This window comes from Patiria miniata, unplaced genomic scaffold (genome assembly GCF_015706575.1).
Source record: "Patiria miniata isolate m_02_andy unplaced genomic scaffold, ASM1570657v1 HiC_scaffold_1, whole genome shotgun sequence".
Taxonomy (NCBI): Eukaryota; Metazoa; Echinodermata; class Asteroidea; order Valvatida; family Asterinidae; genus Patiria; species Patiria miniata.
This window is the reverse complement of record NW_024037047.1, coordinates 9160127-9173956: the sequence shown is the minus strand read 5'-3', so window position 1 is coordinate 9173956 and position 13830 is coordinate 9160127. Positions and strand designations below refer to the sequence as shown.

The following is a 13830-nucleotide window of genomic DNA, read 5'->3' as shown; positions in this document are numbered from 1 at the left end:
AAACTTGGTTATGTTCTGCAAGTACAACGTGATTTTTTCCATATCTTTTTAGTTATCCTGAAAAGTATTTCCTTGTTCTACTCTTCGGCAGACTTTGTCTAAATACACCAACACAAATAATTTCAATCAAGATGAAAATTACTCGCCGTCTTTTCACAAAACCTATGACCAGTGGCACGTTTTGTATCTCAAAACTTTAATAAATTACAACGTTTACATAATAAACAAAGTAAACGCATAAATACTGATAACAACGGCGAGTAAAACACCTCGGTAAAAAAAGATCGGTCACCTCCAAGTATAAATACTTCATTTGGCTATGTGTTGGACGTTCTTTTTTGATTTTATGTGCCTTTTAAAAAGGATATCACTCAAAAATGCTGCTGTTGCAATATCAACGACTTTTAACAGCCATTTGTAGATTAAATTTGGTTATCAATAACTTTTAGAATGTGCATGTGTACATGTACAAGTGTCATGTACACAATGTGGTAGCGCTTGAAGATACAATGTCGTAAAGAAAGGCCCGCCCCAACAAAATTTGGACAACTTGAACATGACTTAATTCCAAAACTGTTCTGCTCGTGAAATGAATGTCAAAAATATGCACCGATACACTAGCTGTTTCGTAGAATATTCATGACCAACAGTAATTGTCATGATTCCCGTAATAAAAGTCACTAAAATGAATGTAATAACTTAGGTGTCATTAACAGTCCTTTTCAATTGTTGGCCTTTTGGCCTTTGTCTTGTAAAATAACAGTAACATAAGGGTTACCTTATAATCGTCCAATATAACATTATGTATATCATCTACATGTATATGTCTACGGATAAGTCAAAACTTCAAACAATACTCCTTTTCTATTTTGCAAATAATCAATAAGGCTATAAAAACGGACGGAATTCATGCATATGAGTACATTTGTATATGGATATCACATACATGTACAAGGTTATTATTTCCTACAGTAAAAATACAAATGTTAGGATTGCACTATCCAATTTTTTTTTCGTTTTACACAAGTCAACTTTTATGAACTTTCTCAGGTTGAACTGATGGTCATCGCTGATTTCAGTATAGATATCCTGTAAATGAAATTCCTTCAATGCAAAAACATTACCAATCACTCCCGTCAAAACAATGTCATTTTGGCGCTCTGTCTTATCAATGAGAAAAAAATTCTGAAAACAAAATGATACGATGATAAAAAGGTTATGCTTTTTGGAGTGTTTCCACCAAATAAGATCACGAAAGAAACGTGACACCAAATCCTGATATATTTTGTGCAACGTTTACAATAGTTTTGTCTGAAAACCTAGACTGTTGATCATCGTAGATGTTACAACAAAATACTTTACAGAGCCTTTGAATATGACGGTACATTGGACGGATAATCATGAGGGAATAATTTTAGATGATTATGTTACAAATTATGATTAACAGTAGTTTGTAATTCCATTCAATTTCATTGATATTAAAAACTCTGCAAAAATGACCTGGGTCAATCTTTTTCAGTTGCCGGCACCTTTTTGGCAAACAAAAATCGGCACAGTCAATTTATACTTCACATTCATTTTTTTACTTAAAAAATGAGGTCTGAAATATAGACCAAGGTCCACATGTTACGAGAGGGTAGCCCAGATTCGGCGATAAACACACATCTACACACAACAGTTTAATGGTACATTATTGTCCAAATGATAAGCGAACAAATATTTAATCGCCATTTTCGACAAAGGAGACGATTGACGGTTTAATTGGCCTTTAAGCTTTATGAGATAAGACTTTCAAATATACCCAAGGTTTTCTAACCACATGTTGATTTGTGGGTTTGTAGGACACCTGCATGGACTGGAGTCTTTTTTCATCGGAGGGGCGGAGCACAAAGTTTCAGGGGAGGGATATCAATTAATTGAGACATCAGATCGTTATTTTTTTACGAGGATGATGCAGGTGGCGGTCAACGTTGCCGTCAAAAGAGTAAGGGTCAGGGTTCGAATTTTAAATGTAAAATATTTAGAAGTTATATACCCGTATTTTTTTAATGAACAATGAAGTAATAAAATAATACAACAGTTTTTCCACGCGGTTTCATAAAACCATGACAATTTCAAACAATGAAACACATGCGAACAAAGTGATTGGTCACAAATCGGACAATTTTCCCAAGTGTGCTTGCACTTTCGACAGAAAATTGACAGGAGAATTCAGTGACTTTCGACCTATGATTGGTGGATCAAAGGACTAAAGAAAGGGCACATTGCATCTGCAAAACTTTTAGAAACTTGAGAACTGTAACAATTTCGAAAAATGATGTCAAGTAGGCCTACATGTGTTCTTTTACTTTCTGCATCACACTGGATCCACATATTCAATTCTAACAAGTTCCTGATTTTAGCAGCGGTTAAATACAACATTAAGACTCTCTGTATTTTACAATTTATGGGTAATAACAGGGATTATTTCAGAGGTGATGGTTGTTGTCGCACTGATGCCTGATGCGCTAATGACGGCACAGCTTGCCGGGGTTGTAACTCCTTGGCATTACTCCTGAGTACGTAATCCAAGCTCGGTTCCCATATCCTCAATGGAATGGAGCCTAGAGGCTGTTTCCGTAACCGGCCCCTCTTGTGCCCCGTAGGTTCCCTGGTTTGGGGCGGTGGGGAGTTCGGAGGTGGGTCTGGTACGGGGAATGTTGAGGAGGAGGTAGGCAAGGCGCTAGTCGTGGAGGGCCGGCGGTGTTCCGTGGCTTGGCTCTCTATGGTGTAAGTCCGGATGTCGTTTCGCATCATCTGCTTCATGCGGTTCATAGTCAGTGGAGGGAACCGTGTTTCCCCCTGACTCTCCCCGGTAAGGGAGCCTGGGTTTACGGTCCTTGATGAGTCCAGTTTACAGTTCCCGTTGTAGTCTCTTTTTCCTGGGACAGGTAGTTGGTTGACGAGGCTGCCTAGCGTGATTCCGTCCAGGTTGTACCCACCCGAGCCGCCGCGTCGACGGGCCCTCTGTGAGGCTAGCTTGGCTCGCCGTCTCTCGATGTAAATATCGGTCTTGGAGCGGTGAAGCCAGTTTGGGATGCTATCTGTCTCCTCCCGTGGGTCCGTCTGAGGGAGCTGCCTCAGGTCCTGCTTGCTCCTAGCGTACCCGTGGAAACTCCTCTGCCGAATCACCATGTACTTATCCAGCTGCTCGTTGACCGAGCGATGGTTGGCCGGATCGCGGTGGTGGGACGGCGAGTAGCCCGGTAGAGGCTCCCGAGCGCTGTTCGGTACTGACGACGGTAAATCTGGCTTGATCTCCGGCCGGAGCCTGATGTGAGCCACGTCCATCGTCTGGCTGTGCCGGTCTCGCTCCTTAGATGAGCAGCTAGTTGTCGGAGACTCGACAACCGAGTCCATGCACGGGGACAGTTGCTGTGGGCTCATGATGTCTGCACTCCCACTACTGCGGTACATCCCACGGTAGGTGCACAGGCGAGGGGTACTGGATGTCGAGCCCAAACTTCCCGTGGACGCTCCAAGACTCCAGTTTGAATCCCCTACATTGGCCATAATTCCGATCTCATTACATCTTCATATCCACACGATCCAAGCACATCACATGATTGCAGATTATCACCGAGAAGTTCAGTATTTTCTTCTAGGAATCGCTGAACTCAACCACAGTTTTGCGTTAGCAACGCAGTATGGCGTTCCTGTTGTTGCTCGTCACGGCACTCCATGGAGGGTCACCCCTTGACCCTCGTCATGCTGACTGTACGCTTCACAACCAGATTACATGTCCCAAACAGAAACGCGATCACAAGTCAACTCAGTGAAGACCGTCGAGTTACACACATAAGAGTTCCAAACGGACACTTTTATGAGGATCTCAGTCATAAACTAACGCGTCCATGAAGCATCGACCATAATATCAGTTTGTTCACAAAACTTTCCAACTGTGTATCCATAAACAGAGTGGTTGAGAAATGCAAATAGCTGTGTGCAGTGTGAGCCCACTTGATCACCCTATTCAAGGCTTGAGTGCCCGAGGCATTGGCATGCCTATTGTACTCTCTATTGATCGCAGGCCCATGCAGCGCACCCACGGTGCACCCTTAGCCCAGCCGTAGAGGCACAAGCATGCACCCCTATACAGCTGTACCCAATATGAACCCAGTACAGTCGTGTCATACGTCATGAATGGGATCGATATTGAAAAAGCTCCACGAGTGAAAGTGTGGGGACGTAATCAGAATCCGGAGAGGGCGCTTTTCAAAAAAAAAAAGTTAAGGCCTCATTTTCTTTCGATAAAATGAACTTTCACCAAACAAAATTGCCAAATCTTTATTTTGTGCAATAGAGAGAAGGCAATATTTATATTTCAAGCGGTAGTCAACTCCAAATTTCGTGTTGTGATACACAGTCGGAAAATATCGAAAATCATGTACTAAAGAAAACGATTTACTTAACTTTCTCCTGAGATATAAGTTTGTTGTATTTTTGGGGGGAATAATGATAACAAGGCTAACTACAAGAATTTTTTTTTTACAAACTCACACCAAGAAAGTTACAGAAGTCACGCTGCGAGTGACCATTGTTACTACAATGGCTCCTGTAGTATTTTCTTGAGGGCGCACTCCAAACATCAGTCCTAACAGTTTAGCGGAATATTCGTGAAACAAAAAAGTAACTTTGCGATAGCAAGATTTCCAACACAAAAAGTCGCCTTTTACATAACTCCTCAAGCACGTAATTTTGTTTTAAAAATACACCTTTTACGTGTAATTGAAACGCTTCGCAGTATTATATATCTCAGGCAAATTTCTTTTATTTAAAAGTATACTTTCTGGATGGCAGAAGTAAGCCCGCAAGCGTTGTCAACGCAACACTTCCTTCAATCCCAGTAATCTTCTAATCCGCTAAACCAACACAAAAAGACCGCTTACCGCTGCTGATAAATCTGATTAGTTTTCATGAGGCGTAATCTATGCATGCTGTCCACTTTGGAGACACTTTGGAAGGACAACATATCCCGATTTTCTTCCGGTTAGTAGTAGTTGTTTATATTTCTCTACATTTTGCCTCGCTAATGTGTGTTTAACTTCTCCAATTCACAATGGAAAGGTACACTGTTTGTCTTGTCCAGCAGTTTGTTTCAGCTTTTCATAGGAAACATCGCGTTATTTGACTTTGGCTGGTGAGCATTAGGCCAGAGTTGCAAGTTAAAATCAACAAAGTTTTGGTTACCGATCCCAAGTGTTAAAAGCAAGGAGTAAACAGCCCCCTCTGCAAAGCTTTCTGGTAAATATGCACAGGTTCGCTCCATGGTGAAATGCAACAGTGTTATCAGACGGAGGCTGACTAAAATCACGATGACTCGAACGTGCAGGATTAAAAAGGCAACAGAGCGATTGGGCAACCTACTTCACAGCAGCAAAAGTCTTGATGCGGTGGCTTAATTTCACAGATGATCGACCGGTGTGGTTTATTTGGATGACTTCACCATTGCTCCATCCTTTCGCAAACGGCCGATATCAAAAGCACCGACCTGCGCCCGTGGTTTCACGAAAATGTTCCCGTATAACACCTAGTGTGCGACGGTTACGCCATGTACAAGATATGATGGCCACCTTACGGGACAAGGTACCGTATTCATATCATAATTTCAAAAGTATCAGACTGAGATTTGCATATGACAATTAACCTCTTATGTGAATAAATGCTAGTTCTGGCAAGTGTTGCTCTTTAGGGCCAAACACTTCATAAAAGACATTGGTTGTGGTGCATCTATATTCATTCCAGCACTGCACTAACAGCTTACTTAACAGTTCAAAAACAAGCCGATTTCGAACTGCTGTTATTTTACTGTTAAGCACAGACATTTGTTGAGCAAAGAAAATGTTTGCTAAGCTAAAAGCGGTTATCAGACAAAATTTCCTGGGATGTTGTGACTGTTTCTCCTTACTTATGGTTACCACAGAAATATGGTTTAGTATTTTCTGTTATACACCTGTATAAAATTGCACCTGACTTTAACACAATGATGCCCTCTTGACCTTCTATATCTGCGCCTATGCCAAATATAAGAAGTGTCTATTGATAGCATTTTAATTTCAATCCAAATTGAAGTACTCTCAACACCTGCAAACATCGGTTTGAATCATGTTGCGAAGAGCATACGGCGTTGCCCAGAGACGGGCGAGATGGTATCGAGACAGCCTCTTCAACATCTCATGGAATTGTTAATTATAACAACACACGTTGATCGACTCGTTGAAATCGGATGCATGTCAGTGTGTATTTTATTATTAGTAATGACACGATCGTGCGTGAGTCGCTTATTGCTTTGCAATTTGTGTTGACTGTTGAGTTGATCATTGACAAAATGTGCTGTATTGTCAGAATAGGTTTGTGTCATGTTTCCAAGTCATGTCTATTGTCGTGTGATCAGTTCAACACGTAGGCCCCTATCTTACTCTGAATTTTGATTTTATGCAGGTCGTATGAGACGATCATTGCACAGTGTTTCCAGATTCCGATTTCTCTTTGGGTAGTGGAGGATGACATCTTAGAATCTTCGCCATTTGGGGCCGATAACGAGACTGAACAGACATTTCCAGCGGCAGCCGATGTGGTAGCGCGTCACGCCTCATCATGACTGCCCGTCCGCCACGGCCCGTAGTTGAAGTCAAACACCGCTACCTGGCCTGGGATAAGCCGCAGTTTCTCATCGCAAACACTTCCAAGAGACCCGAGACTAGCCCTAAAACGTCCCTTGATTCCAGAAACGCTCGCACGAGAAGGGATGTGAAGTTAACAGTCAGTCGGAGTGCCGACCCACACACGGTACGGCGTGGACCGAACGCGGTGGATAACCGACTCGGAAAATCTCAACAGAGACTTTCTTCCCAACTGAACAATTCTGCATCCACAAGTTCGACACCGGTCATTATAGCTGATTTGTGGAAGCCCATGCAAATACGATACTCAACAACCCAGGAAAAGTTGGACTTTGTTAATAATGCACACACAAGGAGCCACAGCCAACCGGCATTGGCTTTCGACAACTTCAACACCAGACAAGAAGCCCAGAAACTGCTTCAGAATTCTCGCTCCAGTGTCAACCAACTTCTAAAGAATCACAGAGACAGGTTGAGTAGTTCCCGATATCCCGTGAAGAGCACCGAGCCTTCAGACACTGGCTACCGCAATCACAGGGTGGGAGAGATCGCCGGATACCAGATTTTTGGCGGGAGTTTGCCGAGGACGAGCGTGTACAATGTGAACGAGCGCATGGTGTCGTCTGCTTCGGACTTGTCTAGTTTGTCATTCGGCTCGATCGACCACGAAGTGACTGACAACGTCACCCCGACGTGTCCACAACGTGCATCGGAGTCTAGGACTTTGATACAATATTCTCCTAACATTGAAAGCCAGTCTGCATTATTAAAAGATAGGTATTTTGATGTGGAAAATGGGAACAATGTTGTATCGGCCATAGTGTCGAGCGATCATAGTCGGTCAAATGGCGTGGCAAGTCCTGGTAATGATAAGAGAACCGAACTCACGGTTAACGCCGGAGAAAAAGAAAATACCACTAAAGCCAGGTCTGCTTCATCTATCCGTATGCCTGTCGACAATTGGAGACGGCAACACTTTGTCGACAACACGGTCGATTCGGGTCCCTCCGAGGCTGTCGATGCCTTACAACCATTCAGGCTCAATGCCAGACTTCCTTCACCTGACAGCCGGCCAGTGAGTAGTGGAGTCTCGCCGAATTTTGCGGAAGAGATCAGCATAGTGGACCAAGCGAACAGAACCGAAGAAGGGTTACCACCAGATTGCTCGATGTGCCCCATGTGCCGGGCTCAGGCCACTCTCAAGGCAGCTGAGACGGGAGAAGAAACCCGGGAAATCTTGGAAGACCTCCGCAAGGAGGGGAGAGACTTCGTGAGCTTTCCTCGCATGGATTCCAACAATTCACACTTCGTCAGCAGTGAATCACATCAAGAAAATCATCAGCAATCAGTCGTAGAAAACGATAAAAGTCCGGATCAGACCTTAAGGGAGCAAAGAAAACGGACTGCTGAGAGGACGGGCCGCTCAAGCATACGGCTGTTTAATGAAACTTCATACAATCCGCCTTTCCCTCAAAACGACAAAATCGACTCATATGGCAGCAATGAGGAACTCATAGCAAGGAAAACTCATTCTGATTCTGAAACTGTTAAGCGAAACAATGTGGCTGAAGCAAATATGATAGATGTTGATTTGAAAGCAAGATACAGGAGTGAGAAAAAGGCAAATGTCCGAAGCCCAAGAAGAGATTTTGAACCAAACATTCGTAATGGCGCAATTGTATTAAGAGGTAGAGGTCTGACACGAGCAAACAGGCTTGAGCAGACCCAGTACCACACCAGTCCTCTTCACGCGGCCAAGTGGTACATGGACGCAGCGCTACCGACGCGTCAGGCCAGCCCACGCGGTTCCATGACCGTGTCTCGAGGAGCAGCGATCCCTGGATTGGCACCATGTTCCCGGTACCTGCCTCCCGCAGCTACGCCAACGATGAACCACCGAGTCCCTCTCATCATCTGGAGAAAGCTTCAACAACTAGATACACCACATCACAGTGACAACAGAGGGATGGAGTACGAGTACGGATCCAGGTTGGCGGGGGCTGCTGGCTATCACGGGGGTGGAGCGACGCGTTTCACCCATCAACAACCGAGAGTTGATCCTGGCGATGAGAAATTCGCTTCTAAGTCCGAGACATTGACATCCTCGTTAGTTATTCACATCCCGACGGCTGGTGTTACACCTGAAGATGTGGACTGCCCACCAAACAGCCCTGAATGATTTTTTTAAAATTAATTTAAACTTTGTCATTCAGCTTAATGGGATGAAGATGAAATATGATATCATTTAGGCAGTTTGCCTTTCAAAATGAGGGAAACGTACACAAGTGTTATGATTTTTTTTTTGCCACAGAAGAGGAAAAAAAAAGAAATCTCAACTGAGGGACACATTAGCCATCAACTTCGAACAGTTTAGAATGTGTTTTTGATTGGAATTTGTTTTCCCCTGTCGAGAGTGATTCTTGAACGAATTGTTCATGTTTAAAGAAAGAGAACAACTGTGCAGAATATAATTTATTGCATACTTTTCCATAAAATGTTTATCGTTTGTGAACCTCTTCATGCTCAGTCAATAACTGTACATACATGTATATCTAATTTGTTTTGTAAGGTGTTTAGTGTTCAGATGGACTGATGAAGACATATAAATGAACAGCCCCAAATGGTTGGCTATTATGATGTCTTTCATTGATTTCGTTGTTGGTTTTTTTTTTTATTCCGCGCGTTGTTTCAAAGAAATACCCAATACAAGCTCCTGCTACTTGTACATCGTTTATAAAATGTATGAGATAAGCTTGAATCTTAAAATTTGAAACAAAACTAAAAGTTGTTCAAAACACAAATTTGAATGTGCACTGTAACCATAAGATACAACAATATAACTGAGACCGATCGCCTGACCTGCCGACAAGATTTTGTTGTCAGCAACGGTTGCCTATATGCGCCGTTGCTGGGCAAAAGTATCACATTTAGGCGGGAACTTTGGTTACAATAGACATCATTATTTACACGGGAGTTACAAATTAACATTGTAAGGTCTGTTTACACGGATCAGTGCCCACACTAATTTGATGGTAAACAAAAACACACTTCAGAACAAACATCGACATTGTACCGAACAACCAGACGCATAACTTGATCCATTAGAGTGCCTAGGGGAGAAATTTCAAACATTTTTCTTTGGGAGAGGCGTGTTTTTCACAAATTTGTCAGCTGTAGTGTTGTTTTGGTTGTCAAACTTGATCTATTTACAAGGAGTAATCAAACAGGACGGTTGTCATGCGTGTAATCTGATGCTCTGAATAAATACAACTGCCCAGCATAAGAGATAGTATAGCGCCCTCTACAACTCGCTTCACGTCAGAGAAGCGCCCTCTGTCGGCATGGATTGATTGATTAATTAATTAAACAAAATAACGTACGAAGCTTGTCAATTGCTGTCTGTGTCCTAAAATCTCTTTACTTGGATGTGAAACGATTTGGAAAAATTACGATCAGAAATTGTTTGGCGGTGACAACTTAATACAATCAGTGACTGCAATGCAATGCTAAATTGCAACATGATTATCGACTATAAATATTTCTACAGGGTGAGTCAAAAACAATGTGACCGAATTAGAAAACAAAACAATATTTAAAAAAATATGTGGCTCGCTTCATTTCATAAAATTAATTAGTGATAAACTAATAATATTCACTAGTAACTGTGAAAATGTCACTTAATTTGCATACTCTATTCCCAAGTTATGTGTATTTAAAATAAAATGATGACAACAATCAGCTGTCCACCACTATTTTTTTTTACCGTTCTCCGAACTGACAAATAACCATTAAATACAATGAAACATAGACGTTTTTGCACGTCCACGAACGAACGAAAAGTTGCCAAGGAAAACAGACAAAAATCCCCATTAATAATTCACGGAAAAAAGAGTTCACTTGTTCCTTATATCGACTCAAATTATTGAAATCTTATATGAATGCCTGTGTGTAATCTGTGATTCTCACTCAGCTCACCAGCTTCCAATTGCATTTCATGAACAGTTAAAAAAATAGGTTCTTTTAGTAAAAGTTGCATAACTTCTGATACAGCTGGATGATCAATTTCAGTAATTCCTCTTTTTTCACATGAGAGGAAGAAAATGCTCTGTTAAGACTAAGATCATGCTCTTTTAAGACATACTTCATTGATGTATCAAATGTGATTGACTTTTAAGAAAAAAAAATCATCAATCCATGTTACTTTCTTGTTGACTCGCCCTGTACACACAAAAAACCACCAGATATTAAATTTTGTGGTTAAAAACTGACCATGGGTGCAGTGAAGGTAGATACAAATGAAGACATACTGCATTTAACTGAGTAAGTATTTTTCAGTAGTAAGAGTTAGAATGTCATCATCACTTGGGGCATATTTTTTTTGGCATACGTTTAACCACACCAACTCAAACCACTTGCAGTCCACACCATTCACAAAGCAAATTTGTTGACAATTTTAAATTATGCTCGTACTGAAGCTATGTTCTAACTTCTATTACTTTTAAAAAGAAAGCACTCGGGCGTATGTACCCTCTAAGTAGGTGTGGATTTAAAACAAATTTGATTGGTAAGAAAATCGCACTTTTTCTAACCATTAACGTATCTTAAATATTCATAATAGGGAATTAATAGGGAAAGACAAACTTATCAGCATGCGAATAAAAATAGAAGTCGTCACATTTATCCACTATATTTTGGTATTTGTTTTGTACCTCACAAGATCCATATCTTTGGCATAATTAATAGTGACTCAGTATTCGTTAGCCAATTAGTATGAGGTATTTAAACAGTCATAACATCTCGTCTTTTTTGTCCAGTTGTATGAGAGGAGTGTTAGGCGGGCAAACATGCCCGAACCTGGACGGTTCATACAGGTAGCACATCGGACAATCCACGCTGTGCACCACACTGGACTCGTCAGACGTCCCACTCGACCCGCCTCGTTCACCGGGCGTGCCTCGCCTCGCTTTGTCCGTGAGATCCCCGGCGAACAGGTCGGCACCTGACCTGGATCGCAGCTCTCTGGCCATGTCATCCGCGTTCGTGTAGGTTAGTTGAAAGTCAAAGTCCTCAGGACAGGTTGATCCACCGCGTTTGTATTTCCTCGTCACCATACCGAGTCGTGATCGGGTGTCCTCAAGGCTGTGGTACCGGCGGTCCCTCCATGAAGCACGCTGCTGGAGCCGCTCGTTCCGCTCGTTGTACCGGCGAGTCCGGTCCGTGGTTGAGAGGAACAAGTCTTGGTTTGCAATAGTCTCGGATCTCTTAGCAGCCAGACGTCTGATGACGACCCGTTCCTTTGAGGAAACAGCCCCCATGCTTGCAGCCCGCCGTGTCTGGAAGGTATCCACCGCGTCTCCGATGCTACGGCTGATGAGGGGTGCTCCTTTCGAGTACCGCATCCGTGGAATGGGACGAGGCTCCATGGGTCCGGGCAGGGCCTGGCCCCGCGTCAGAGCCTGGCTGTCCGCCTTACCGATCCGGAGTGAGTCTACAAACTCCGTGGAGAAGCTTCTCTCCACCACCGCAGCTTGACCAGTCGAGGAATCCCTGGCATCTGCCAACCACCGCTCTCGGAGACTACCCGCTGGAATTTCGTCTGGGTTGCTTTCGCTTGAAGCACCGCCTCTGAACTTCGAAATCTTAGAATCAAGTCGATCTTTCCCCTTGCTCTGTTTGCTGCGTCCGTCTCGCCTCTTCCTCATGTCCACAGTGAGGCCACACTCCTCTACTCGTATCCTAGGCAACGGGGCAGAGTTCATCTTCTTCATGGCAACCTCTCCACTTAGGTATGCATCTTCTACCCTCCCTTCCGCTGTCTTATCGTTCGTCTTAGTAGACATAAACACAGGCGTGGTTTTGCAATACATGCCAAATGTCATACTGAGTCCGTTCTGAAATTCACACCCATTGGCAAACTGTTTTGCAGAAAACCAACATTCAGAACGTACACTGAATGAACAGTTAATCAGTACCATACCATGACATAGTAACAACCAATTGACCGATATCTTCGGTTATGATAATAATTACAAAAGTAGTTCATTATGTCCCGAGGTCCTGAACAAACACACTGAATCGAAATGAACTTTGTTCTTCACCTTACAGTCTGCTGTAGCACTAGATTATCGGCGGTTGTACGTGTCTCCTCTTAGACTAAATAGCTGTACAGACATGCTCAATAGAGTCCATGTAATGAGATTCGTCGTCAGTCTGTGTGCAGCTGCGAGTGCGAAGATAGAGGAAATCACAGCATTGAGTCTTATTAATTTTTAATAACCTTACCGAAGATTATCAGCGCCGAGTTATTTAACAGTTATAATGTGTTTTCACGCTGTCTGGCTTGGCTTTTCAGAACTCACCGGCTGTGAAGGACGTGTTGGTTGACAAGCTGTAACAAAATTGTTTTTTTATTTGTGACCCAAATTTCAATTGTGCCGAATTGAAGATGTCGACCTTCGATGCCAGTATAGTGTTCATGTACATATCGCATATCCAGGTCGAAACGGCGTGTTGGTTTCCTCCAACATGTCCAAAGCGAACCGTGCTTCTTCCGAATTTGGCTGGTCTGCGGTCACTCTTTTGTTGCAAAAACTTGCAAAGTTTCTACACATAATTGGAGATTTGATGTAGTGCGTCGTGAACGGTGTCAAAACTGTCACGCAACAATATGGCAATATAACGATGCATTGGTCCTGTGCTTATAATATTAAGTTCATAATCAGCTTTTCCTCACCGTTGCTCAAATGATTCGCTCCATTCATTCAATATCACAATGTCCTTGTGACGAAGAAATCCCCGCTATTGTTGCCTCTATGCCTGCCGTGTCCCTCGTGGAGTGCACGGGCGATCTGGTAACCCCAAATCATTTGTCGCTACACCGTTTACATAGCTTCATATTTTCATCTTGTGTACGCACGGTGCACGGTAGGAACATGACTTTCGTTTTTACCGTCTTCCCCCTCCGGGTGAGTGTAACATTAATGACCGGGCTGACCCGGGTACAAACACTCACCTCCCTTCTGGGGCACGCTGGTGTCACCCGCCGACCGTGCGCGCATATTTTCGCTACGATTTGAACCCTGCTACGTTACCACTCACACTTCAAGGGAAAGAAAAACACCTCAGTGCAAATACGTATCGATTGCACATCAATTATTGTAGTGTTTAA

General features: G+C 42.9%; 3 protein-coding genes across 3 annotated transcripts; 1 reads left to right on the top strand and 2 right to left on the bottom strand.

Moving 5' to 3' along the window:
* Positions 1-150: 150 nt before the first annotated feature.
* On the bottom strand, positions 151-4152 carry LOC119722195. The gene is made up of 2 exons (XM_038192244.1): positions 779-4152; positions 151-734 (listed from the first exon to the last, which is right to left on the bottom strand). The coding sequence occupies exon 1, from the start codon at positions 3550-3552 to the stop codon at positions 2464-2466; it is 1089 nt and encodes a 362-aa protein (XP_038048172.1). The 5' UTR covers positions 3553-4152; the 3' UTR covers positions 151-734; positions 779-2463.
* A 1156-nt stretch (positions 4153-5308) lies between these two features.
* Positions 5309-9808, top strand: LOC119722184. The gene is made up of 2 exons (XM_038192234.1): positions 5309-5625; positions 6481-9808. Exon 2 carries the CDS (start codon positions 6637-6639, stop codon positions 8839-8841), a length of 2205 nt encoding a protein of 734 aa, XP_038048162.1. The 5' UTR covers positions 5309-5625; positions 6481-6636; the 3' UTR covers positions 8842-9808.
* A 583-nt stretch (positions 9809-10391) lies between these two features.
* Positions 10392-13794, bottom strand: LOC119722174. Its single transcript, XM_038192223.1, has one exon. It carries the CDS (start codon positions 12635-12637, stop codon positions 11450-11452), a length of 1188 nt encoding a protein of 395 aa, XP_038048151.1. The 5' UTR covers positions 12638-13794; the 3' UTR covers positions 10392-11449.
* Positions 13795-13830: the final 36 nt, after the last annotated feature.

Coding starts and splice junctions, on each gene's coding strand:
- LOC119722195 (XM_038192244.1), bottom strand. CDS start 3,552: ATGGCCAATGTAGGGGATTCAAACTGGAGTCTTGGAGCGTCCACGGGA.
- LOC119722184 (XM_038192234.1), top strand. CDS start 6,637: ATGACTGCCCGTCCGCCACGGCCCGTAGTTGAAGTCAAACACCGCTAC.
- LOC119722174 (XM_038192223.1), bottom strand. CDS start 12,637: ATGGTACTGATTAACTGTTCATTCAGTGTACGTTCTGAATGTTGGTTT.